We start from the raw sequence: 18,997 nt of genomic DNA, 5'->3' as shown, positions 1-18,997 counted from the left end.
AATACAGTGGAAAGAAGAACGGGAGAGGAACTCCTCACTGAATGTACGAAAAGAACCGGCTCTTTTAGATGGTTCATGAGCGGATTACTCATTCTAACCGAACCGAGGGAGCCAAACTGTCAACTGCGGGTTTTGAGAAAATTCTGGTGCCGGTGGCGTGGTTGGTGTTACGCCCCTCTCGCTCTGCGTTAGTGCCTTACCCTTTATTTAATTTTTCACTAGTGTTTCCCTCTTTAAGTACAGTTTTATTTATTTATTTGTTCCGAAGGAATAATTTTATTTAATTTCCTGAAGTGAAGGATCAAGGCTCTTGGTTAGGGCTCTGCCCGTTTCCGGGGTCTAGTTTGACTCCGTCAAATGTGCAGCTATGGCTGTTCAAATAGATACACAGCCAGCGGTCAGTGCAGACAAAATCTCGTCTACAGGTCATAATTGGAATTCTCCATTAACTGATGAAGACATCTTGGACGGTTTTGGTGAGTCCCCTCGTATTTTGCTAACTTTCAAGTTTTCGGGTGCAGAAATTATTCCCAGATCCAGGCCTTTGTGCCTGAAAAAGGATATCTGCTCTAAAATCACTGATCCTAAACACATCTCAGAGATTCGATTCACACGCTCAAGTGAGCTGTTAATCTCTACGGAAAATATTCACACTGCGAAAGAGATAAATAGGATTGACAAAATTTTGAACATTCCCGTTAAATCGGTCCTTTTGAAGGATTCGATTACCTCCAAATTTTTGCTAAATATTCCGTGTGATATTGCAGTAGTGGAAATTGCGGAAGAACTGCAATCGGAGGGGTTACAGGTCATCGGTATTCGAAGATTTATAAAAGAAAGAATTCCCTTACAAACTGTTCTGGTTACGATTCTTGGCAGGAACATTCCGCCGGAAATAAAGTTATGGTTCTTGATATTTCGGCCACGTAAATTTATTGAGCGTCCTAATCAATGCCTTCGGTGCTGGAGCTTCTTTCACCGCTCAAAGTTTTGTAGAGTATCATCTCAGATCTGCAAACGATGCGGCCAAAATCATAACCACGAAACCTGCCAAAACCCTATCTCCTGCATTAACTGTAAGGCTTCCACTCATCTTGCCTCTGACCGTCAGTGCCCTGCTTATGTCTTGGAGTCAAAAGCATATCACTATAAAGCCGATCATCATGTTCCAATAAACATCGCTCGAGAAAGATGTAAAATGAATTCCTCTTCATATGCTGCTCGGACCAGCATTTCCATGTCATCTGACTTCAGTGCTCTCAAGGCCGAGATCAGTTCCCTGGTCCAAGCGGAAGTATCGGCCATTAAAGAAATTGTACTTAAAGATCTGAAAATAAGTCTTCAGGAATCGCTGAATGACTCTATTAGAGCGCTTATTCCTGAAATAGTCAATTCGGTTAACCTAGCTGTACATAAGGTGAATATAATACCGTCACTTAATTCGAATGTGAATATGGACACTTCTGGTCCTTCGACTGCTATTTTCAATCAACCTTTGCCCCCTGAGCATAATGACGACAGTGACTTTTCTCAAGATCCTGAATCGAATATTTTCTACACGTCTCCTGCGGAAAGGGTTAAACAAAGACGATTAGCTAAGAGACTGAAAAATGACTCAGCCTCAAATGTGAAAACCTAGTTTTCACTTAATTTCGTTTTTTGTCTCCCCCCCCCTTTTTTTCCCCCTTCTCGCTTAAAGTTTGTTCCTCGCTTGATCTTTTTTCCTTTCTCTCTGTTATCGAGTTTGATAATGGTTTTTCTTTACCTCATTTAGAGCTGACAAGAGTTCAGTATTCTTATTGTTGTGATCAAATCGAGTTTGGTTTGGTGTGTGTTTTTTTTTTGTTTTTTTTCCCTCCCTCCCTTTCCTATTGTGTTTTTCTCGCTTGATATTTCCTTTTTCTTTCTCAAAAAATAAGTGTTTTTTATTTTTTTGTGTTTTTTTTTATTTTTATTTTTTCTGTGAATTTGATGCTTTTTCCCTCTATTCAGTTCAATATATTTTTCTAGTTAATCCTTTCCAAAAAAAAAAAAACTATGAATAATATGAATTTTAGAATTCTTCAATGGAATGTCCGAGGCATCAAGTCCAAATCATCCTTTATCAGAAATTTTTGTTTAAACTATGATATGTTATGTTTACAGGAGACTTTTCTGGAACCGAAGGACCATTTTTTTCTTGCCGGTTTTCAGATATTTAGAAATGATCGACTTCTCCCAGGTGGTGTTTTAGTGACCGCGGTGAATTCATCTCTTTCCTCATCTTTGATATGGAAAATTTCCGACCCCTTTTTTGAAATTATGATTGTTCAAGTCTTTCTAAATAATTTTTCTATGTATGTTGTTAATTTTTATCGTCCTCCAGGTGTTTTCAATATCGCGGCTATCGACAATATTTTCTCATACATCTCTGGGAATTTCATCATAATCGGAGATTCCAACAGTCATCATCCAAACTGGGGAGGACATATTGTATCTCCTGCAGGTACTATGTTATTTAATTGGTATCTTAATCATAACCTTTGTCTAGTTCCTCCATTTTGCCCCACCTTTTATAGCAAAGACTCACAATCTTATATCGACTTATGTTTCTGTAGTCCAGGTCTTTATAGATATATTATCTGGACTCCCTGTGAATCCTTATTCAATAGTGATCATTTGCCAATTAAAATTTCCGTCTCTTTGAATAAACAATTCATATCTCAGGAATTCCGTTTCATTAAATGGTCAGCGGTAATGGCAGGTCTCTCTGTCATCCCCGCTACTAACGATTTCGACAATATCTACAATCATGTTGTTTCCATTGTTAACTCAGCTAGGTACTCTGTGTACCGGAAGAAACAACCTTGGCTTAAGTTGGATAAAGAAGGGCGTATTGCTCTTATCGAAAAAAAACGGGCTTTCCGCTTATTTCGCCGTGTGCCCTCTCAGGACAACTGGTTTAGATATAAAAAATTAGCTTCTGTTTTTCGTCGCCACCTTCGCATTCTACGGTTGAAGACTCTGGCTCAAGAACTTCATCCTTTTACGCAGCCCTCAGTTCTTTTTTCTGTCTTGCGTAGACACCGTTATATCGTGGCGAAAACTTGGGATGATTCCAGGCATATTTTCAAGATTGCTAATAATAGTTATGTCGATCCTCTCGTACAGATCCAACTTTTAAAATTTAACCACTTCTCTTCACCTGGCCGATCTCACACCGTTACTTTTTATGGTCCTCCTCGTGAGTTCCAGGCTCAGATGGATGCACCGTTCACTCCCACGGAAATTCGTAGAGCCATTTGTTCTGGTCGCTCAACGACCCCTGGTCCAGATGGTGTTCCATTGAAGGTATATAAACTCCTTCCAAATAAGGGGATTGAATTTCTGAATGCATTTAATACCCTTTGGTCTTCATCGCTGGTGCCGCCGACTTTTAAAGAAGGACGTATTATTTTTATTCCCAAGTCAGGAAAACCAACAAATGATCCGAAGAACTTTCGTCCTCTGACCCTTATAAACACTATTAGCAAAATCTTTGAGCGAATCATTCTTTTTAGGATCACCTGGATTGCATTACGATTTGAGCTCTTTCCAAAAAACTTTTATGGTTTTCGACCAAAAACTGGTGCTGAGGTTTGCATGAAAGATATGGTGTTCTCCATTTCATATGCCCTCCAAAGGGGCTATACTAGCTACATTATTGCTCTAGATTTGAGAGCTGCTTATGATTCTGTGAGACATGATTTGCTCATTGTCAAATTAGCCCGCTTGGGCTTTCATGGTAAATTTTTAACTTGGCTCTTTAATTATCTCTCGAACCGTAAACATGTCATTCATTGGAGGGGTTCCAGATCTGGTGCTTTTGCTCCCAATTGCGGTCTTTTACAGGGTTCCACCCTCTCCCCTGTACTTTTCACTCTGTTCACACTAGATATAACCTCATATATTAATTCTGACATTAATTTTTTTATGTATGCTGATGATATTTTTCTTCAGATGAATGCGTTAGATGGGAAGTATGCTGAGTCTAGATTGATGAACACCCTGCCTAACATTCTCAGATGGGCTGAAAATAGTGGCTTGTGCATCTCTCTATCCAAATCTCGTTTTTCTATTTTTTCACGGAGACGACCTCCATACTTTCCTTCTTTCAGCATTAATGGCGAATCCATTCCGTTTGATCCGTATTTGAAAGTTCTAGGTGTTCATCTGGATTGTACTCTCACCTGGAAAAAACAATTATCATCTCTGCGTTCTAAGGGCACTCTATCTTTAAACATTTGTCGCTCCATCTCTCACTCCTCAAGAAATATTCCTTGCAAGTTCCTCAAACCTGTGCTAATGAGCATCATTGGAGGTACCATTGGTTACGGAGCTGTGGCTTGGTTCAATGCAGCCAAATCTTCTCTCACTAAGATAAACACCATTTATAACTCCTCGATGAGATCTATCTTAGGCCTCCCTACGTCAACTCGCATAGATAAACTCAGAACCATTCTCGCCCTACCCTCCTTTCAGGATTCTATTCTCTTCAGAATTGGGTTATCTTGTATTTCTGCCACAGCCTCTCCCACGCAGGGTCACTCTAACCATATGGATTCGGGTTTTTGTCGCCTCTCTCCATCTTTGGCTAGGAAAATATCACAGTTCAATAATACCATTGGTTTTTCCCATAGGTCCATGTTGCGTCCAATTTATTCCTTTTGGCCGTGGATACCCTCAAATATTTATTTCATATCGGAGGGTCTTAATTTTCAAAAAACTAAGTCTACCATCCCTTATCAAGCAATATTCCAAGAGTACATTGAGTCTCTGCCGCTGAATGCTCATGTAATTGCTACAGATGCATCTAAATCATCTCAAGTGGTTTGTGGAGCTTTCTGTTTGGTTACTAGAGTTATCAAGTCTTGGTTCATTAATAAAGACTCCTCAGTTTTCACTGCGGAGGCCCTTGCTATTACTTTGGGTCTCAGATCCTTCATTCAATCGTCTAATTCTTCAATATTCATATTTACGGATTCCAAATCAGTCATCATGGCTCTCGACAATTTCTCTATTCATTCATCTACGGTGACTCATCTTCTGTATGCTCAACTGGTTCATACTAGTTCTTTGGTTAACAGCATATCACTAATTTGGGTCCCAAGTCATTCGGGCATTACCATTAATGAAACCATTGACAATCATGTTCGTACTGTAGCTTTTTCTACTGTTGATCTTCTACCTTCTAGCCTTTATGTGGAGGACATTCGTTCGATTTACTATCGCTACTTCAAGGAAAATATTCGCAATGCTCTTTTCTTATCTATTCCTGAGTTTAGCTTCTTCTATAACTGCTGCCAGAACTTCTCCCCTTTGTTTTCGAACAGAAGGTTGGAATGTTTATTTTACAAACTCATTTGCAATAGAGCTCCCTTGAACGAATACCTACATCGTATCAGGAAAATGGCTAACCCTCTCTGTCCACAATGCAAGATTCCTGAAACTTCATCTCATTTTTTGTTTTCTTGTATTAGGTTCTCCCAGGTTCGGTTCTCAACTTTTAATTCTCTTTCTCCACCAGTTAGGTGTTGGTCCGAGTTCTGTTCAGGCAGACCTGAGAACATTATCTGTAGCTTTGAGAGGTTCGTTACCCTTAGTCAACGTTTTTCGTGAGTTTTTATTATTTTTTTCTCTCCCCCTTTTCTTTCTCTCGTTTGGTTTTTGTCCTTTTCTGTCTTGGTTGTTTGGTTTCATTTTTGTTACCACACACTCATCCAGGGACTCCATGTCATCATATCATTCTAAAGCGGCTTAGCATCGTCCCCTAAGCCTGAAGACTTCTTCTCCATCTCATATAACATCTCCATCTGCGTTTTTTTTTTTTTTTTTTTTTTTTTTCTTTCTTCTCCTTCCTTCCTTCCTTCCCTTCTGAAGAAGAGGGAAGAATGGAAATTTCTGGAATTCCTATGTGTTCTGTGATTGATGACAGCTCTTTCGTTAGTATATTTTATAACATTTTCTATGCTTTTGTGGAATGTTTCTTTCTCTAACAGGGGATGGCCCGAAGGCATAAAGCCCTGTATAATTGAAGAAGAAGAAGAAGAAGAACTGCGGGTTATTGTAGAACTTCATCACATCAACATAGCGAATTCCTATAATTAAAAAGTGAGTTTTTTTTTTCATTACTTCAATTAATTATTTAGCTGACTTTAATGAACGGAAGAATCAATGTAAGCTTGAATCTTCCATAACAGCTTTAATTATGAGAGAGTCTCTCATTATATATGCCTTTTTCTTTTTGTAGTCGAGAGATTTGTATAGCTACTACTAATCTAATACACCTAAGAGAGAGATGACAACGTTGGACGATAAAATCTTAGGTGAGAAGACTCATTATTACTGTAGCAGCAGTAGCGAAGATGAGGATGATGAGAAATGTGGTGCTGGTGGCGCCAGCTGCAGTGTGGATGCGGAGCCGAGTATCAGATCTGAAGGAGGAGGAGGGGGCTCCTCCACTAACACTGGACCGAAAGGAGTCATCAAAGACTGGCAAAGGTACAAACAGTTGGAGAATGAGAAACGCGAAGAGCAAGAGCGTGAGAGAGTCGCCCTGATGGAGAAACTATCCTTGACGTGCAAATCGCTCAAGGAGGACGAAGAAGCAAAATCCAAGGAGGAGAAGCTGGACAGTGAAATCGAGGCATTGTTAGACGACAAGATCCTTGAAGAGTTTAAGATGAAGCGCATGGCGGAGATGATTGCCCAAGCCACTCAGCAGCCCAGGTTTGGGAAATGCATCCAGCTGAGAAGCGGGCAGGAATTTTTAGAAGCCGTTGAGAAGGAGAAATCGACTAACGTTTTTGTTTACATCTACAAAGATGGTAGTAAGCTGTGTAAGGTGATGTACGGGTGCCTCGAAGAACTAGCGAGGGATTACCCGCAGGTCAAGTTCTGCAGCATGGAAGTGACTCTAGCTGGGATGAGTAAACACTTCGAGAAAAGTGGTGTTCCTGCTCTTCTTGTGTATAAAAATGGGTGTCTCATAGGGAATTTTGTTCGTTTGACTGATGAATTTGATGAGGAGTTTGTTACTGGCGATATCGAAAACTATTTGATAGAGCATGGATTGCTACCCGAGAATGATATCATTTCATCCGGTATACGTTCTTCTGTGCAACGTGGAAATGACTATGAGTGAGAATCGAACAGAATTTTTATATGGTGTTTTCCTATGACCGACTTCCCCCCCCCCCCCAACTAGTTTAATGAAGTGTGAATCGTATAAGTTGTTATGGGACCACTAGAGTCAAAGTAAATTGTGTCTTTACATGTAATGTGCTTTTATATACTGTGTGTTACAGTCGTGGTTCCTGCTTGGCTTTTTTTTACTATTTTACTACTTGTAGCAATTAGACTAATCGAACAAGGAACATTTTTGTATTAAAAAATGTAAAATTTGCCGAGTGAATGCACTGCTGAACAACATTTACTTCTGAACAATTTTTATTGGTGAATTGGTGAATTTAATCAAAAACTTTTATATTTGTCTCACTCTTAAGTATTTAAAATGTCTCGTTTCAGCCTTGCCCTATTACAAAACACTTTGGCGGCACCCGTAAAAGTACCTTGACACATGGATTAGGAATAATAGCTTCATTACAGCATTCAGTAGGATTTTATTGCCGTTAGCCTTTTTTTTTTTTTAGGATCATTGCACCAAAAGAGAAATATTGTGGTTGGCATAAGAAACTCTGATTGCAGCAGTCTCCTTGGATTCCTTGTGGGGGGGGGGGGTCCGGTTGCTTTCCAGCACGCTCCCTATACATTAGAGGTTCCATAGGAATAGTAGCGTGGGAGTGTGTCTCCTGGTTGCAGTATACTCTGAAGATCTGTGATCATTTTTGGCTACGGTTAATGTTTAATTTTGGCTTTATTTTTTTTTAATTCAAAAACAAAATTAAAGAAAATTTACTATTTAACGTTTTTTGAGATTTTGAAAAAAAGATTCATTAAATAGTTCACTTCTAGAATCCAGCTGCAAAAACTATAAATTAATGGGTTTGTTTTTCCTGAGTGGTGTTTATAACATTATCAAATTGAAGCACAGCATGTTAATAACACGAACAAAACAAGAAATTGGTTTAGGTAAATAATGATTTTTTTTTTTTTCTCAACTGAAATCAAGTACGATCTCTAATCAAAAAAGAAACTTTTTTAATGCAAGTTTTGTATCCCTTAGGCCTATTTCTGCAAGTGAAAGCTAAGAGATGAGGTGTCAAAATATTAGTATGATTCATGTTTTTTTTTAAAAATTGAAAGATCTAATTTTTATTTCAATTTTTCTGATTAATCGGTCAATAACATGATTTTTTTACCCTATCTCACCCCCGTCCCCCTCAGAGATGCTCTCATTCACACCCTTGGTTAAGAAGCACTGATCTGGAGTTTTATCACAGTAAGGTTGTGAAAGTCTGAAAAAACTGCTGGAATGTCTGATTCATAAGAAACAATGATTATATACCAAATGAGTGTTCGTACTTACCTATAAAAATGAAATTGAAGTAAATATTTTGGTCCTTTGTGTGTGTGTGCTGCTGTGCTTTTGTAAAACATTGAATTTGCTTATCTTCGGGTTTTTACAAGTGCGTGATTTCCATGTGTACACTCTGTAGTGTCTTTTTGTTGATAAGTTGCATATTTTCACGAACTTGATTATTGATTGACTTTTATAATTTAACTTGCAAAGGGCACTCTTGAAGAATGAATACCTCTGGTTGTAACTCGGATCAATTTCTCGTAAGTTAGAGGTAGTGTTCTAGTGTATGAATTTTGTACCTGTCAGCGTAGGACAGTGATCTGAAACTCAGTGCTTGCCAAGCTTTTCCTTGTTGAATATGACTGACTGACAAGTTGCTGTGCTACTGTTAATGGAGTAGGAATTTCTGGCAATAAATTTTTATGATTGATCCTGCCACCTATGGAAAGGCTTGCGGAGACATGTAAATGTTATATTGTAATTACTTCCCCCCCCCCCCCGACTTTGGGGTCAGTCATTTAGAAATTATTTTGAAATACATTTATTTTTCAAATTAGTGTGTTTATAATGGCATTGGTGCCAGAAAGAGAAAACAGTTTTTGTTTTTTGAATATGTTCAGAATCTTTCTTGGGTTTTTGCCCTTCGTTTTTTCCTTAACTCTTCAGCATGCAGAATGTGCCCAGTTACAAAGTATCCATACTTCCTGACTGGGTGGGGTTTCTAACCTACCCATACACATGTTTAGAGGCTCTTGTGGAAGGCAGAGAAGAAAATGAAAGCTTTAAGGCAGGAGTCTCACACTCCTGCCTTAAAGCTTAAACTCCAATGAAGTGAACATTTGGATGAACCCACCTTGCTGATCTCAATGATAAATGTAAAAAAATTATATATATACAAGCAATGTTATACAAAGCAATACAGTTTCAACCATCTATAAACTATTGGAACAATTTACTAAACTTATTGTGGATGAATGATGGAGCAGTTTTATGATTAAGAAATTAAAATTTTTTTTACTTTCCTGTTTTATGGTTTTGATAGTAGCTAGCTGTATGCAGGCATATTTATCTGGTGGCTTAGCGGGCTATAACCCAGGGTGGCAAATTTGAGGACTGTGTGGCCAAGAAAGTTAGTGGAAGGGGAGAAGGTCGGCAAAAATTTGTATAATCCTCTATAATTCAGGTTCTGCCGGGACAGCAAGGGACTTGGTCAGTGAATGACCAAAAGATTGATCTACAGAGCGGGAGACCAGGTCAGTGAGGGACCTAGATCATGTGTAAATGTGTGAATAATCAAAAGAGTGAACTATAAAGCAAGGAACCATGTCAGTGTTCTACCAAAAGAGTGACCTATAGCGTGTGCACAAGAATGTGGGTGCCCAAATGGTGTGCAAGCATATTGATGACTAAAAAGGTGACTTAGGATATGAAAAATAAAAAAAATCTGTTTTTATGTAACATGAAAGGTCATTGAGCTCAAATTAACTTCATAGATTAACTCTTTTTTATATATATAGAAAAGTGTTTTTACTATTCACGAGTTCCCCCCCCCCCCCCCCCCGCCGCCATTAAAGTGAATGAGTGGTGGCAACTCAGTATCACGCATATGGTGCAACATCTGAATTCACTGAATGTGCAACCAAAGGGCCATTCAGCATCAATCAATTGCACTATTAATGGATGTGTTCGCAACCTGCATCATGTTGCTTAATAGTTTGCACATTTTTATTCTTTCACATATTTAATGAATTTTAGTAAAAAGCGTGCAAATTTTTTAATACGAAAAATGAAATAGAAAGCCCAACAGTTAATTGCAATTAGGGCATAGAATTCAAGGCTTTATACAAAAAATAATTATTATATTTTTTTAAATCGGGGCAACCCTAGTGCCACATTGTGATGCATTTAAAATACTTAGTGCAGTTAAGCTAAGTGCCAAGTTCAACTCCATATATTTTTCTGCAATTTTTTCCATGCACAAAATCTTGAAATAGAGCAGTTTGCTTTCTGCACTGATCTAGGGATTAAGTTTGAGTCTATATTTACCCCAAAGATCTAAACTTCTTTTAATCATCAATGTTACTACATATCAGTAACATGTATATCATACCAGATTACTTTTCGTCAATATCATTGAAATTATGTAAAGAAAAAACAAAATTTAAATCAAGAGCTGATTTAAATTGGCATACCCTGCTTAGAGAGTGTGAACATGGGAGTGACCAAAAGAGTGACTTAGCCCTTAACTGGCATTGTGAAAATTCTGTGCATAACTGGCGTCGTGCGGTGATTTTGACTTCAGCAAGTATTAATGTATTTTAAAAATCCAGCAAAAGAGTGTCTTCATAAAAGCAATAAGTTTTTACATGACTTCATTCATCTATCAATTAATTCACTAAATTTTTCAAATTTCTTCAATTATTTTGCCAAAAATTTTCTTTAACCAAGACACACATTTGAAAAAAATGCAGGGATACATGACTTTAAAAGAATTAAATTATTTATTAAGTTTTTTGAATGCAACTTCCATGACTAAAAATGAACAGATATGATTGAAATGTACTCAAGAAAATAAAATTTACAAATTAAAATAATATTTACTATATTTTCACAAGCACCAAAATTAGTCATAACACAGTACTTGCAAACAACACTGTGACATTTTGATCACACACATCTTACGTACACTTAGAAGACTATCCTCATGCTCACCTTGGACATTTGATGTTTCATGGCTAATTTGAAATTGTTATTGAGAAAATTGGCACTCTTCCGATATGCCAGTTCAATCTGAACACTCTTGCCATCAGGCAAAAATACACGCAAGTGGTGAAGTGAGGTCAAAATGGCCCCACGGAAACTTTGATCAATGATATAGAGGGAAGAAAAAAATAGAATACTGAAAATAAGATGATCCAGATGCATTTCTTTCTTAAGAGACGGCAAGATGAAGAATGCGTGGCAGGGTCATCCAGTTAAGGGTTAGAGACATGTGTACTTGTAACAGAAGGGGGAGACCAAGTCGGTTTTAGCAGTGGTGGTGAATTAAGGAAAGATTAGTAAAAAAATTAGACTAGAAGGGGGTAAAATTTGTGTAGCCCACAGGCGGCAAAACCATTAATGGGTCTCTGGCTGCAAACTGTTTCAATTGGTAATCTCTTTAATTATTGATCTCTCTTTGGATATTATCCTTGATAATATCCAAATAGCCTATTATTATTTTATCGTGACAACACTGGAATATTTAGGCCTACTTACTTAGTTTAGTCATGTAATGATTCAAAGTTGCATCCTGAAAGTAATGACTTTGTAACGCTTTTGATGATGCTAAAAACGAAAAAGGATCTCAAATCCAAATTTCGCAATGGGCAAACTGCCCAATGAGTTGCCTGGAAAAAACGCAAAATTCCCAAAAGAGTTATAGATATAATAATTTAAATATATAAATATATTGCAATTTCTAAACCAATTATTTTGTAGACTATTGGAATATGGATTGAAAACACAAAGGAAAGGGCTGCTTAAAGCAAGAATATAGGCCAATATTTGATTGAGTTGAACTTTCTTGGCAAAGTTCTGGGTTAGCTCATCAACTTCTCTGCGAAAACATTGGAAGAATAGGTGTTTATAGAATCTATATGAACTGCAAGTCCTGACTCATAATAATATTAGAGATCTCATTATCTGTATTCAAAATATAATAATACTAGAGATCTCATCTGTATTCATTTCGGAACTTTGTGTGTATTCATGTGTACATATGTGATAAAATCTTTTGTTCTGAAATTTTGTTTTTGTAACTTACTCAGGGTTTCCGATTCTATGGGTTTGCTGGTGTTTAGTTGTATTTTTTGGTTTACCTGTCTGGTGTCTGAACAAAGTTTTGTTTTTGATTTTCTTTCATTATACTATGACAATAAAAAAAACCTTGTTTTTCATTAGACATAGTTTTTTCTGTTATTGACTAACTAGTCATTAGCTGAGCTCATTGCAGTTTGAAAAGGGAAAAAAAAAACATTTTTTCAATCGCAGCGAATCTTCAAGTAATGCCTGCTTGAAATGTTTTCCTGTTTAAAAAGACTTATTACCAGAGTTTTCTTATATCTAAACATTTCCTACTTACAAATTTTTCCTGCTGCATATTTTTTGTATTGCATGGTTCCAATGAGCCAACCTATTAAGTGATATAGGCTGTTTTTGACTTCAACTTTTCTATGGGGAGAATGAACAGTTCCCCTCCCCCATCTTTTTCCCTGGCTACATCGATCAAATGTTTTCACAGGCCTGAAACGAACACTTTAGCTCTTGATGCTTTTTTTTTTTTTTTTTTTTGAAGCCGAGCACAACTCAGGTCTATCGCCATGGGCAATTTTCTACCTAGTGAGTTGTGCCGGAAGTGTAAGTATGTGTACCTAACAGTCTGAGTGCGTATTTAGTGTTGTGTATGATTTTTTTTTTAGTGCTGCCATCTATATCTTCTCAGAAGTGAAGTGAGTGTAGTGTAATGACTGAATATTCGTACTGTTTGTAGGACTGTTGCTCTCTGTGGCGAGACTTTTTAACGGGGAGATCGGCTCGCATTTGCGCCTTGAAGTTGGGAACCACAGAAAACCAACTTCAACCAACCACCACTGTGGTGACGGTGGGGCTCGAACCCGGGTCCCCGTGATGCGAGTCCGTCATTATGACCACTCGACCACCCCAGCGGCTAGCCAGCTTTTTTTTTTTTTTTTTTGAAACCGAGCACAACTCAGGTCTATCGCCATAGGCAATTTTCTACCTAGTGAGTTGTGCCGGAAGTGTAAGTGTGTGTACCTAACAGTCTGAGTGCGTATCTAGTGTTGTGTATGTTTTTCAGTGCTGCCATCTATATCTCAGAAGTGAAGTGAGTGATGTGTAGTGACTGAATATTTGTACTGTTTGTAGGTCTGTTGCTCTCTGTGGCGAGACTTTTTAACGGGGAGATCGGCTCGCATTCGCGCCTCAAAGTTGGGAACCACAGAAAACCAACTTCAGCCGACCACCACTGTGGGGATCGAACCCGGGTCCCCGCGATGCGAGTCCGTCACTATGACCACTCGACCACCACAGCGGCAGCTCTTGATGCTGTCAAATGTAGCAAAACCAGTCATTCCTTTTGAACTACACAGCCAGTGTGCCATAACTAGGCTTAGGCCCTGAGCCGAAAGGGTGGCCTCGCGAAAAATATACTTATTTCGCAACCATTCCAAGATGTCCCAAGAAGGTATGCTACGACCCTGTACACAGCCAAAATGCTCATACTTGTGTGACTTGCTGAGTTATTAATGTAGGGGGAAATGACACCAACACATGTTATATACCTGAAATTTTTAATAGCCTGTTCTATAAGAGAAAAGTTATAAGGGCCAGGACAACTGTTTTTCACCTCAAAAATAGGAGTGCACCTTTTGAAATATGCAAATGAAAAAAGAGCACTGTGTAGAATTTTTAAAAATAATCATGTAAGTCATGTGTAGGTATACCAGATATAGGTGGAAAAATATTTTTAAAACAGTCGCGGATACATGTGTGTAAGAACTTTTTTTATTATCAAGGATATGAGATCTTAAGCAGGTGCAAACACAGGGATGATATTGCAGAGTGTGATTGGGCAAGAAGTTTGATAGTATGCCTACATTCCCACCATGTATCCAGCAATGTATAAGATCAATGTAAAATTTCAAAAATATGTGAACTGAAATCTGCACCTGCACTAATGTCGAATTGCGGACTTCAACTTTTGTTATAGCATTGGAATTCCTCTGGATTGCACTTGAACATGCATTAAATCGCAGAATAGACGCATATCTATAACGTCTAACAATTCTGTGGTTTTGCAATTCAAGATGAATAGTGTTAGAATGTGAAACATCACTTTGTGTAAGTCTATCTAGAAAATCTCGTGCACGTGTGTAGTCCAAAAAATTTAAGCATTAAATTTTGAGCATGTTTATGCGCACATGTAGAATAATTTTTCTCTTTATTGATTCTTTCCACTTCCATGTATAGGTCCTATTTCGAGTTATGTCCAGTTAAGTATTTTTACACATAACAAGTATTTCTTTTATTTCTTTGGCGAATGAGAAATGTTAAGTGACAAGGTGAAGTGATATGAAAAGATTTCCTTCCTTCGAGAAGGTCAATTCGCTACCGTGTACAAAGCTAGAGATGCGAACACTGACCTCATAGTTGCCGTGAAAAATGTCGACAGCAAAAGCGATGTTCAAGATGGCATAAATCGTACTGCGATACGAGAAATCGAGTTTCTTCAGGAGTTATCGCATCCCAATATTATTGGTCTGCTGGATGTTTTTGGTCATAAGTCAAATATCTCGCTGGTTTTTGACTTCATGGAGACTGATTTGGAAATTATTGTCCGTGACACTCAGATTGTACTGACCCCTCAACATATAAAGTCTTATTTGTTGATGACTTTGCGTGGCCTAGAATACCTCCATCGTAACTGGATCTTGCACCAGGATTTGAAGCCAAACAATCTCCTCATCAGTAGCAAAGGAGTTTTGAAGATTGATGATTTCGGCTTTGCAAAATATTTTGGGTCCCTGAACAAGCTGTATAAAAACCAGGTGGTCACTCGATGGTACAGAGCTCCAGAATTGCTGTTCGTTGCGAATATATATGGCACAGGAGTGGGCATATGGGCGGTTGGATGCATTCTTGCAGAACTGCTCTTACAAGCTCCTTTCTTGTCTGGTGATTCTGATCCGGATTAAATATTAAAGATGTCTCAAGCTCTCGGAACTCCAACCGAGGATGACTAGGCTAATGTTACCCTCTTGCATCAGTTTGTACTTTTCAAACCAACCATCCCCATTCCGTTTCAAAACATATTCACTGCTGCCAGTGACGGCCGGTTAGAGGTTCTGGGGAAGATGCTGGCTCTTAATCCTTTGAAGAGATGGCAGTGTACCGAATTACTGAAGGCACCATATTTCAGCAACTCGCCAACACCTTGTTCTGAACTTCCTTTACCAAATGGCCCAACATCTTCCATGAACAAAACAGAAAACAATTCCAACTCTAAGAGAGTGAATGAGCAAGATCATAATCTTGAGAGGAAATTGGCGTTTTTATGGATTTTATATTGATAAGGATGAGAATATAAAATTCAGCATTTTTAATAAGTTTTGATTTTAAAAAATGATTGGGAGAGTCTACATCTAATTGTGCATTTTTTGGTAGTTTTTATTATGGTACATACTCAGAGTAGGCAAGTTTTTTCCGTGGGTGAAAAAACCTCAGTAAAAGCCATTTCGGCAAAATAGGTTTTACCATATGGCAAAAATTGAATTTTTTTTGCCCCATACAAATTTTTTTGTGTGACTGAGTTATTAACGTAGTGGGGTGACACTAACAGATGTTATAAATTTCAATACGAACGTGTCTTAAAAGAGATGTTACAAGGGTCAGGGGGTGCTTAAGTCATGGCTTCTTTTTCATCTCGAAAATGAAAAATGGGAATGCATCTCTGAAATATATGAATGAAAGAGGACATTGTATGGAATTTGAAAAAAAATCAACCAGGTATGCCATGTCACATGTAGGTATGCCAGATATAGGTCAGAAAATACTTTAAAAAACAGTTGTAAATTTCATGTGTATGTTGGAAACAAATTGTCATCAGAACCTTTTTTTATATCGAGAATACAAGATCCTAAGCAGATGCAGGCTCTTTGAACACTGGGGGGAAATCAGAGTATGATTGGTGGTGCAATAGTTCACCATTTCTTCGTTTCTTGTATCCAACAATGTAAAAAGAGATGTAAAATTTCAAAATGTAATGTAATGAAAAGATGAAATGTATATCAGGTACCAGGAATGGGTAGATGATGAAATGCAAACGGACTGTTGAGAGCATTTGTTCTCCAATTCCTCAGGAATTTCTAACGAATTGGTACATGATTGAACGTGATGTTTGCTTTGGAGAAATGCATGTTTTGTGTTCAAAAAGTGATGAGTTCTGGATGCCTATATTCACTTCTTTTTTTTTTGCGCTGGCAATATAGCCTTGTAACTGAGCAAAAAAAAATTAAGAAATTTCCTATTTTATATGTGTACAAAGTATCTTCTCACAAATGGACACTATTTGTCACCACACTAATGCAATCGTGGATCCCAAGAGCGTAATAATATGAGGGAAATTTATCTGTCTCATAAAATGCGGGATGATCCACTGCACCTATGCAATACGTTGCTTCTCCCACACATTGTCTTTAATTTGCCTGCTTCCACTCCATTCATAGCTGAAGATATGTGCTCCTTTACTTGCATTTGAAGATGCCTACCTTTACTGCACTTCACTCCATTCATAGCTAAGATGCCTGCCTCTGCTTTATTCACAGCTGAACATGTCTGCCTTCATTCCATTCAAATTTGAAGCCTTGGCTCCATTCACAGCTGAAGATACGTGCCTTCACTCGAGACCAGATCAAGAGAAAGGGATAAGAACAACCTACCCTCCTAAGAGCAGAATAATATGGGAAAATTTATTTGCCCTATAAAGTTTAAGAGGATGAAATGAACTTACACAATTTAACCCTCCTGACTCGTCATCCTGGATCTGCTCCTACACTAATGTTGAATTGTGAAACATTAACTTAATTCAAATACTAGCTATACTACCCAGCACTGTCCAGGTTTTCTTCGATTACTGAGAAGATTGAAAAAGTGACAAACCATTATAAAGGAATAAACTAATACACATAATACTGGCAGCATTACAGAAGTGATAAACCATTGTAATTTCGCACATGCATGTCTGACACGCATCGCTAGAGAACCATGGTAACCAAAGTAAACATTCCAAAAGATTGTTGACGCCCAGGAACCATTGTTACTCGACAGTCCATCCCTAACGAACTTTTAAAGTAGCCTGTCGTTCAAGTTGTGTCCCTTTGGCATTGATCAGTCTAAAATTGTAGCTTCGTATAGAGAATACACGACACGCATAGATATAAATATATCTTTTGTTACAGCATTGGAATCCCTCTCGACCGCACATGCATGAAATCATCAAAGATATAGGTAGCATCTAACAATTCCATGGTTTTGCAATTCTAGATAATTTTGGTGATGGATTAGTGTTATAATGTGAAACACCACTGTGTGTGTAGTCTATCTTGCAAATCTCATGCATGTATGAACATGTGTAGTAAAAAAAAATGTGTAGTACAAAAATTTGAGCATTGAATTTTAACTATATGTTTATACACACACTTAGAATGTTTTTCTTTATTGATTTTCTTCAACAAGTATTTTTAGACATAACGAGTGTTCTTTTGTTTGTTTCTTAGGCGAATGAGAGATGTCAAGTGACAAGGTAAAGCGATATGAAAAGATTTCCTTCCTGGGAGAAGGTCAATTCGCTACCGTGTACAAAGCCAGAGATGCGTACACTGACCTCATAGTTGCCGTGAAAAAAATCAAAGTCGGCAGCAAAAGCGATGTTCAAGATGGCATAAATCGTACTGCGATACGAGAGATCAAGTTTCTTCAGGAGTTATCGCATCCCAATATTATTGGTCTGCTGGATGTTTTTGGTCATAAGTCAAATATCTCGCTGGTTTTCGACTTCATGGAGACTGATCTGGAAATTATTGTCCGTGACACTCAGATTGTATTGACTCCTCAACATATAAAGTCGTATACGTTGATGACGTTGCGTGGCCTAGAGTACCTCCATCGCAACTGGATATTGCATCGCGATTTGAAGCCAAACAATCTCCTCATCAACAGCAAAGGCATTTTAAAGATTGGTGATTTCGGCTTGGCGAAATATTTTGGGTCCCCAAACAAACTGTATTCAAACCAGGTGGTCACTCGATGGTACAGAGCTCCAGAATTGCTGTTTGGTGCAAAGATATATGGTACGGGAGTAGATATATGGGCAGTTGGATGCATTCTTGCAGAACTGCTCTTGCGGGCTCCCTTCTTGCCTGGCGATTCCGATCTGGATCAACTATCAAAGATGTTTCAGGCTCTCGGAACTCCAACCGAAGATGACTGGCCTAATGTTACCCGCTTGCATCAATTTGTACTTTTCAAACCAACCATCCCCATTCCGTTTCAAAACATATTCACTGCTGCCGGTGACGACCTGTTAGAGGTTCTGGGGAAGATGCTGGCTCTTAATCCTTTGAAGAGATGGCAGTGTACTGAATTACTGAAGGCACCATATTTCAGCAACTTACCAGCACCGACACCTTGTTCTGAACTTCCATTACCAAATGGTGCAGCATCTTCCATGGACAAAACAGAAAACAATTCCAACTCTAAGAGAGTGAATGAGCAAGATCGCAATCTTGTGAGAAAATTGGCGTTTTGATAGAATTTATATTAAGGATGAATAAAATTTGGTATTTTCTATACTTTAAAAAAAAAATGATTGGGAGAAACTAGATCTAATTGTGCATTCTTTATTTTCCCATGAAATTTTTATTCTGGTACGTAAGCAGG

General features: G+C 38.1%; 2 protein-coding genes and 1 pseudogene across 3 annotated transcripts; all 3 read left to right on the top strand.

The window, feature by feature from the left end:
• Positions 1 to 6,049: 6,049 nt before the first annotated feature.
• On the top strand, positions 6,050 to 18,950 carry LOC149068763 (cyclin-dependent kinase 7-like). The gene is made up of 2 exons (XM_089250374.1): positions 6,050 to 6,129; positions 17,836 to 18,950. Exon 2 carries the CDS (start codon positions 17,847 to 17,849, stop codon positions 18,864 to 18,866), a length of 1,020 nt encoding a protein of 339 aa, XP_089106500.1. The 5' UTR covers positions 6,050 to 6,129; positions 17,836 to 17,846; the 3' UTR covers positions 18,867 to 18,950.
• LOC149068765 (phosducin-like protein 1) lies at positions 6,061 to 12,441 on the top strand. 2 transcript variants are annotated; one of them, XR_016195103.1, is made up of 3 exons: positions 6,061 to 6,129; positions 6,269 to 8,387; positions 8,435 to 12,441. XR_016195103.1 is itself a non-coding variant. In XM_089250375.1 (2 exons), exon 2 carries the CDS (start codon positions 6,317 to 6,319, stop codon positions 7,160 to 7,162), a length of 846 nt encoding a protein of 281 aa, XP_089106501.1. In that variant the 5' UTR covers positions 6,061 to 6,129; positions 6,269 to 6,316; the 3' UTR covers positions 7,163 to 12,441. The 2 variants fall into 2 exon arrangements, 1 of the variants encoding a protein (XP_089106501.1); XM_089250375.1 differs by having other exon boundaries at positions 6,269 to 12,441.
• LOC149068764 (cyclin-dependent kinase 7 pseudogene) lies at positions 14,608 to 15,630 on the top strand (annotated as a pseudogene).
• Positions 18,951 to 18,997: the final 47 nt, after the last annotated feature.

Source organism: Pholcus phalangioides, unplaced genomic scaffold, assembly GCF_987345545.1.
Source record: "Pholcus phalangioides strain wild (caught in Gottingen) unplaced genomic scaffold, Ppha-v1.0 ptg000024l_1, whole genome shotgun sequence".
NCBI lineage: Eukaryota > Metazoa > Arthropoda > Arachnida > Araneae > Pholcidae > Pholcus > Pholcus phalangioides.
This window is presented reverse-complemented; position numbering and strand designations above follow the sequence as displayed.

Bases quoted from the DNA above. Each gene is read 5' to 3' on its own strand.
- LOC149068765 (XM_089250375.1), top strand. From the start codon at position 6,317: ATGACAACGTTGGACGATAAAATCTTAGGTGAGAAGACTCATTATTAC.
- LOC149068763 (XM_089250374.1), top strand. From the start codon at position 17,847: ATGTCAAGTGACAAGGTAAAGCGATATGAAAAGATTTCCTTCCTGGGA.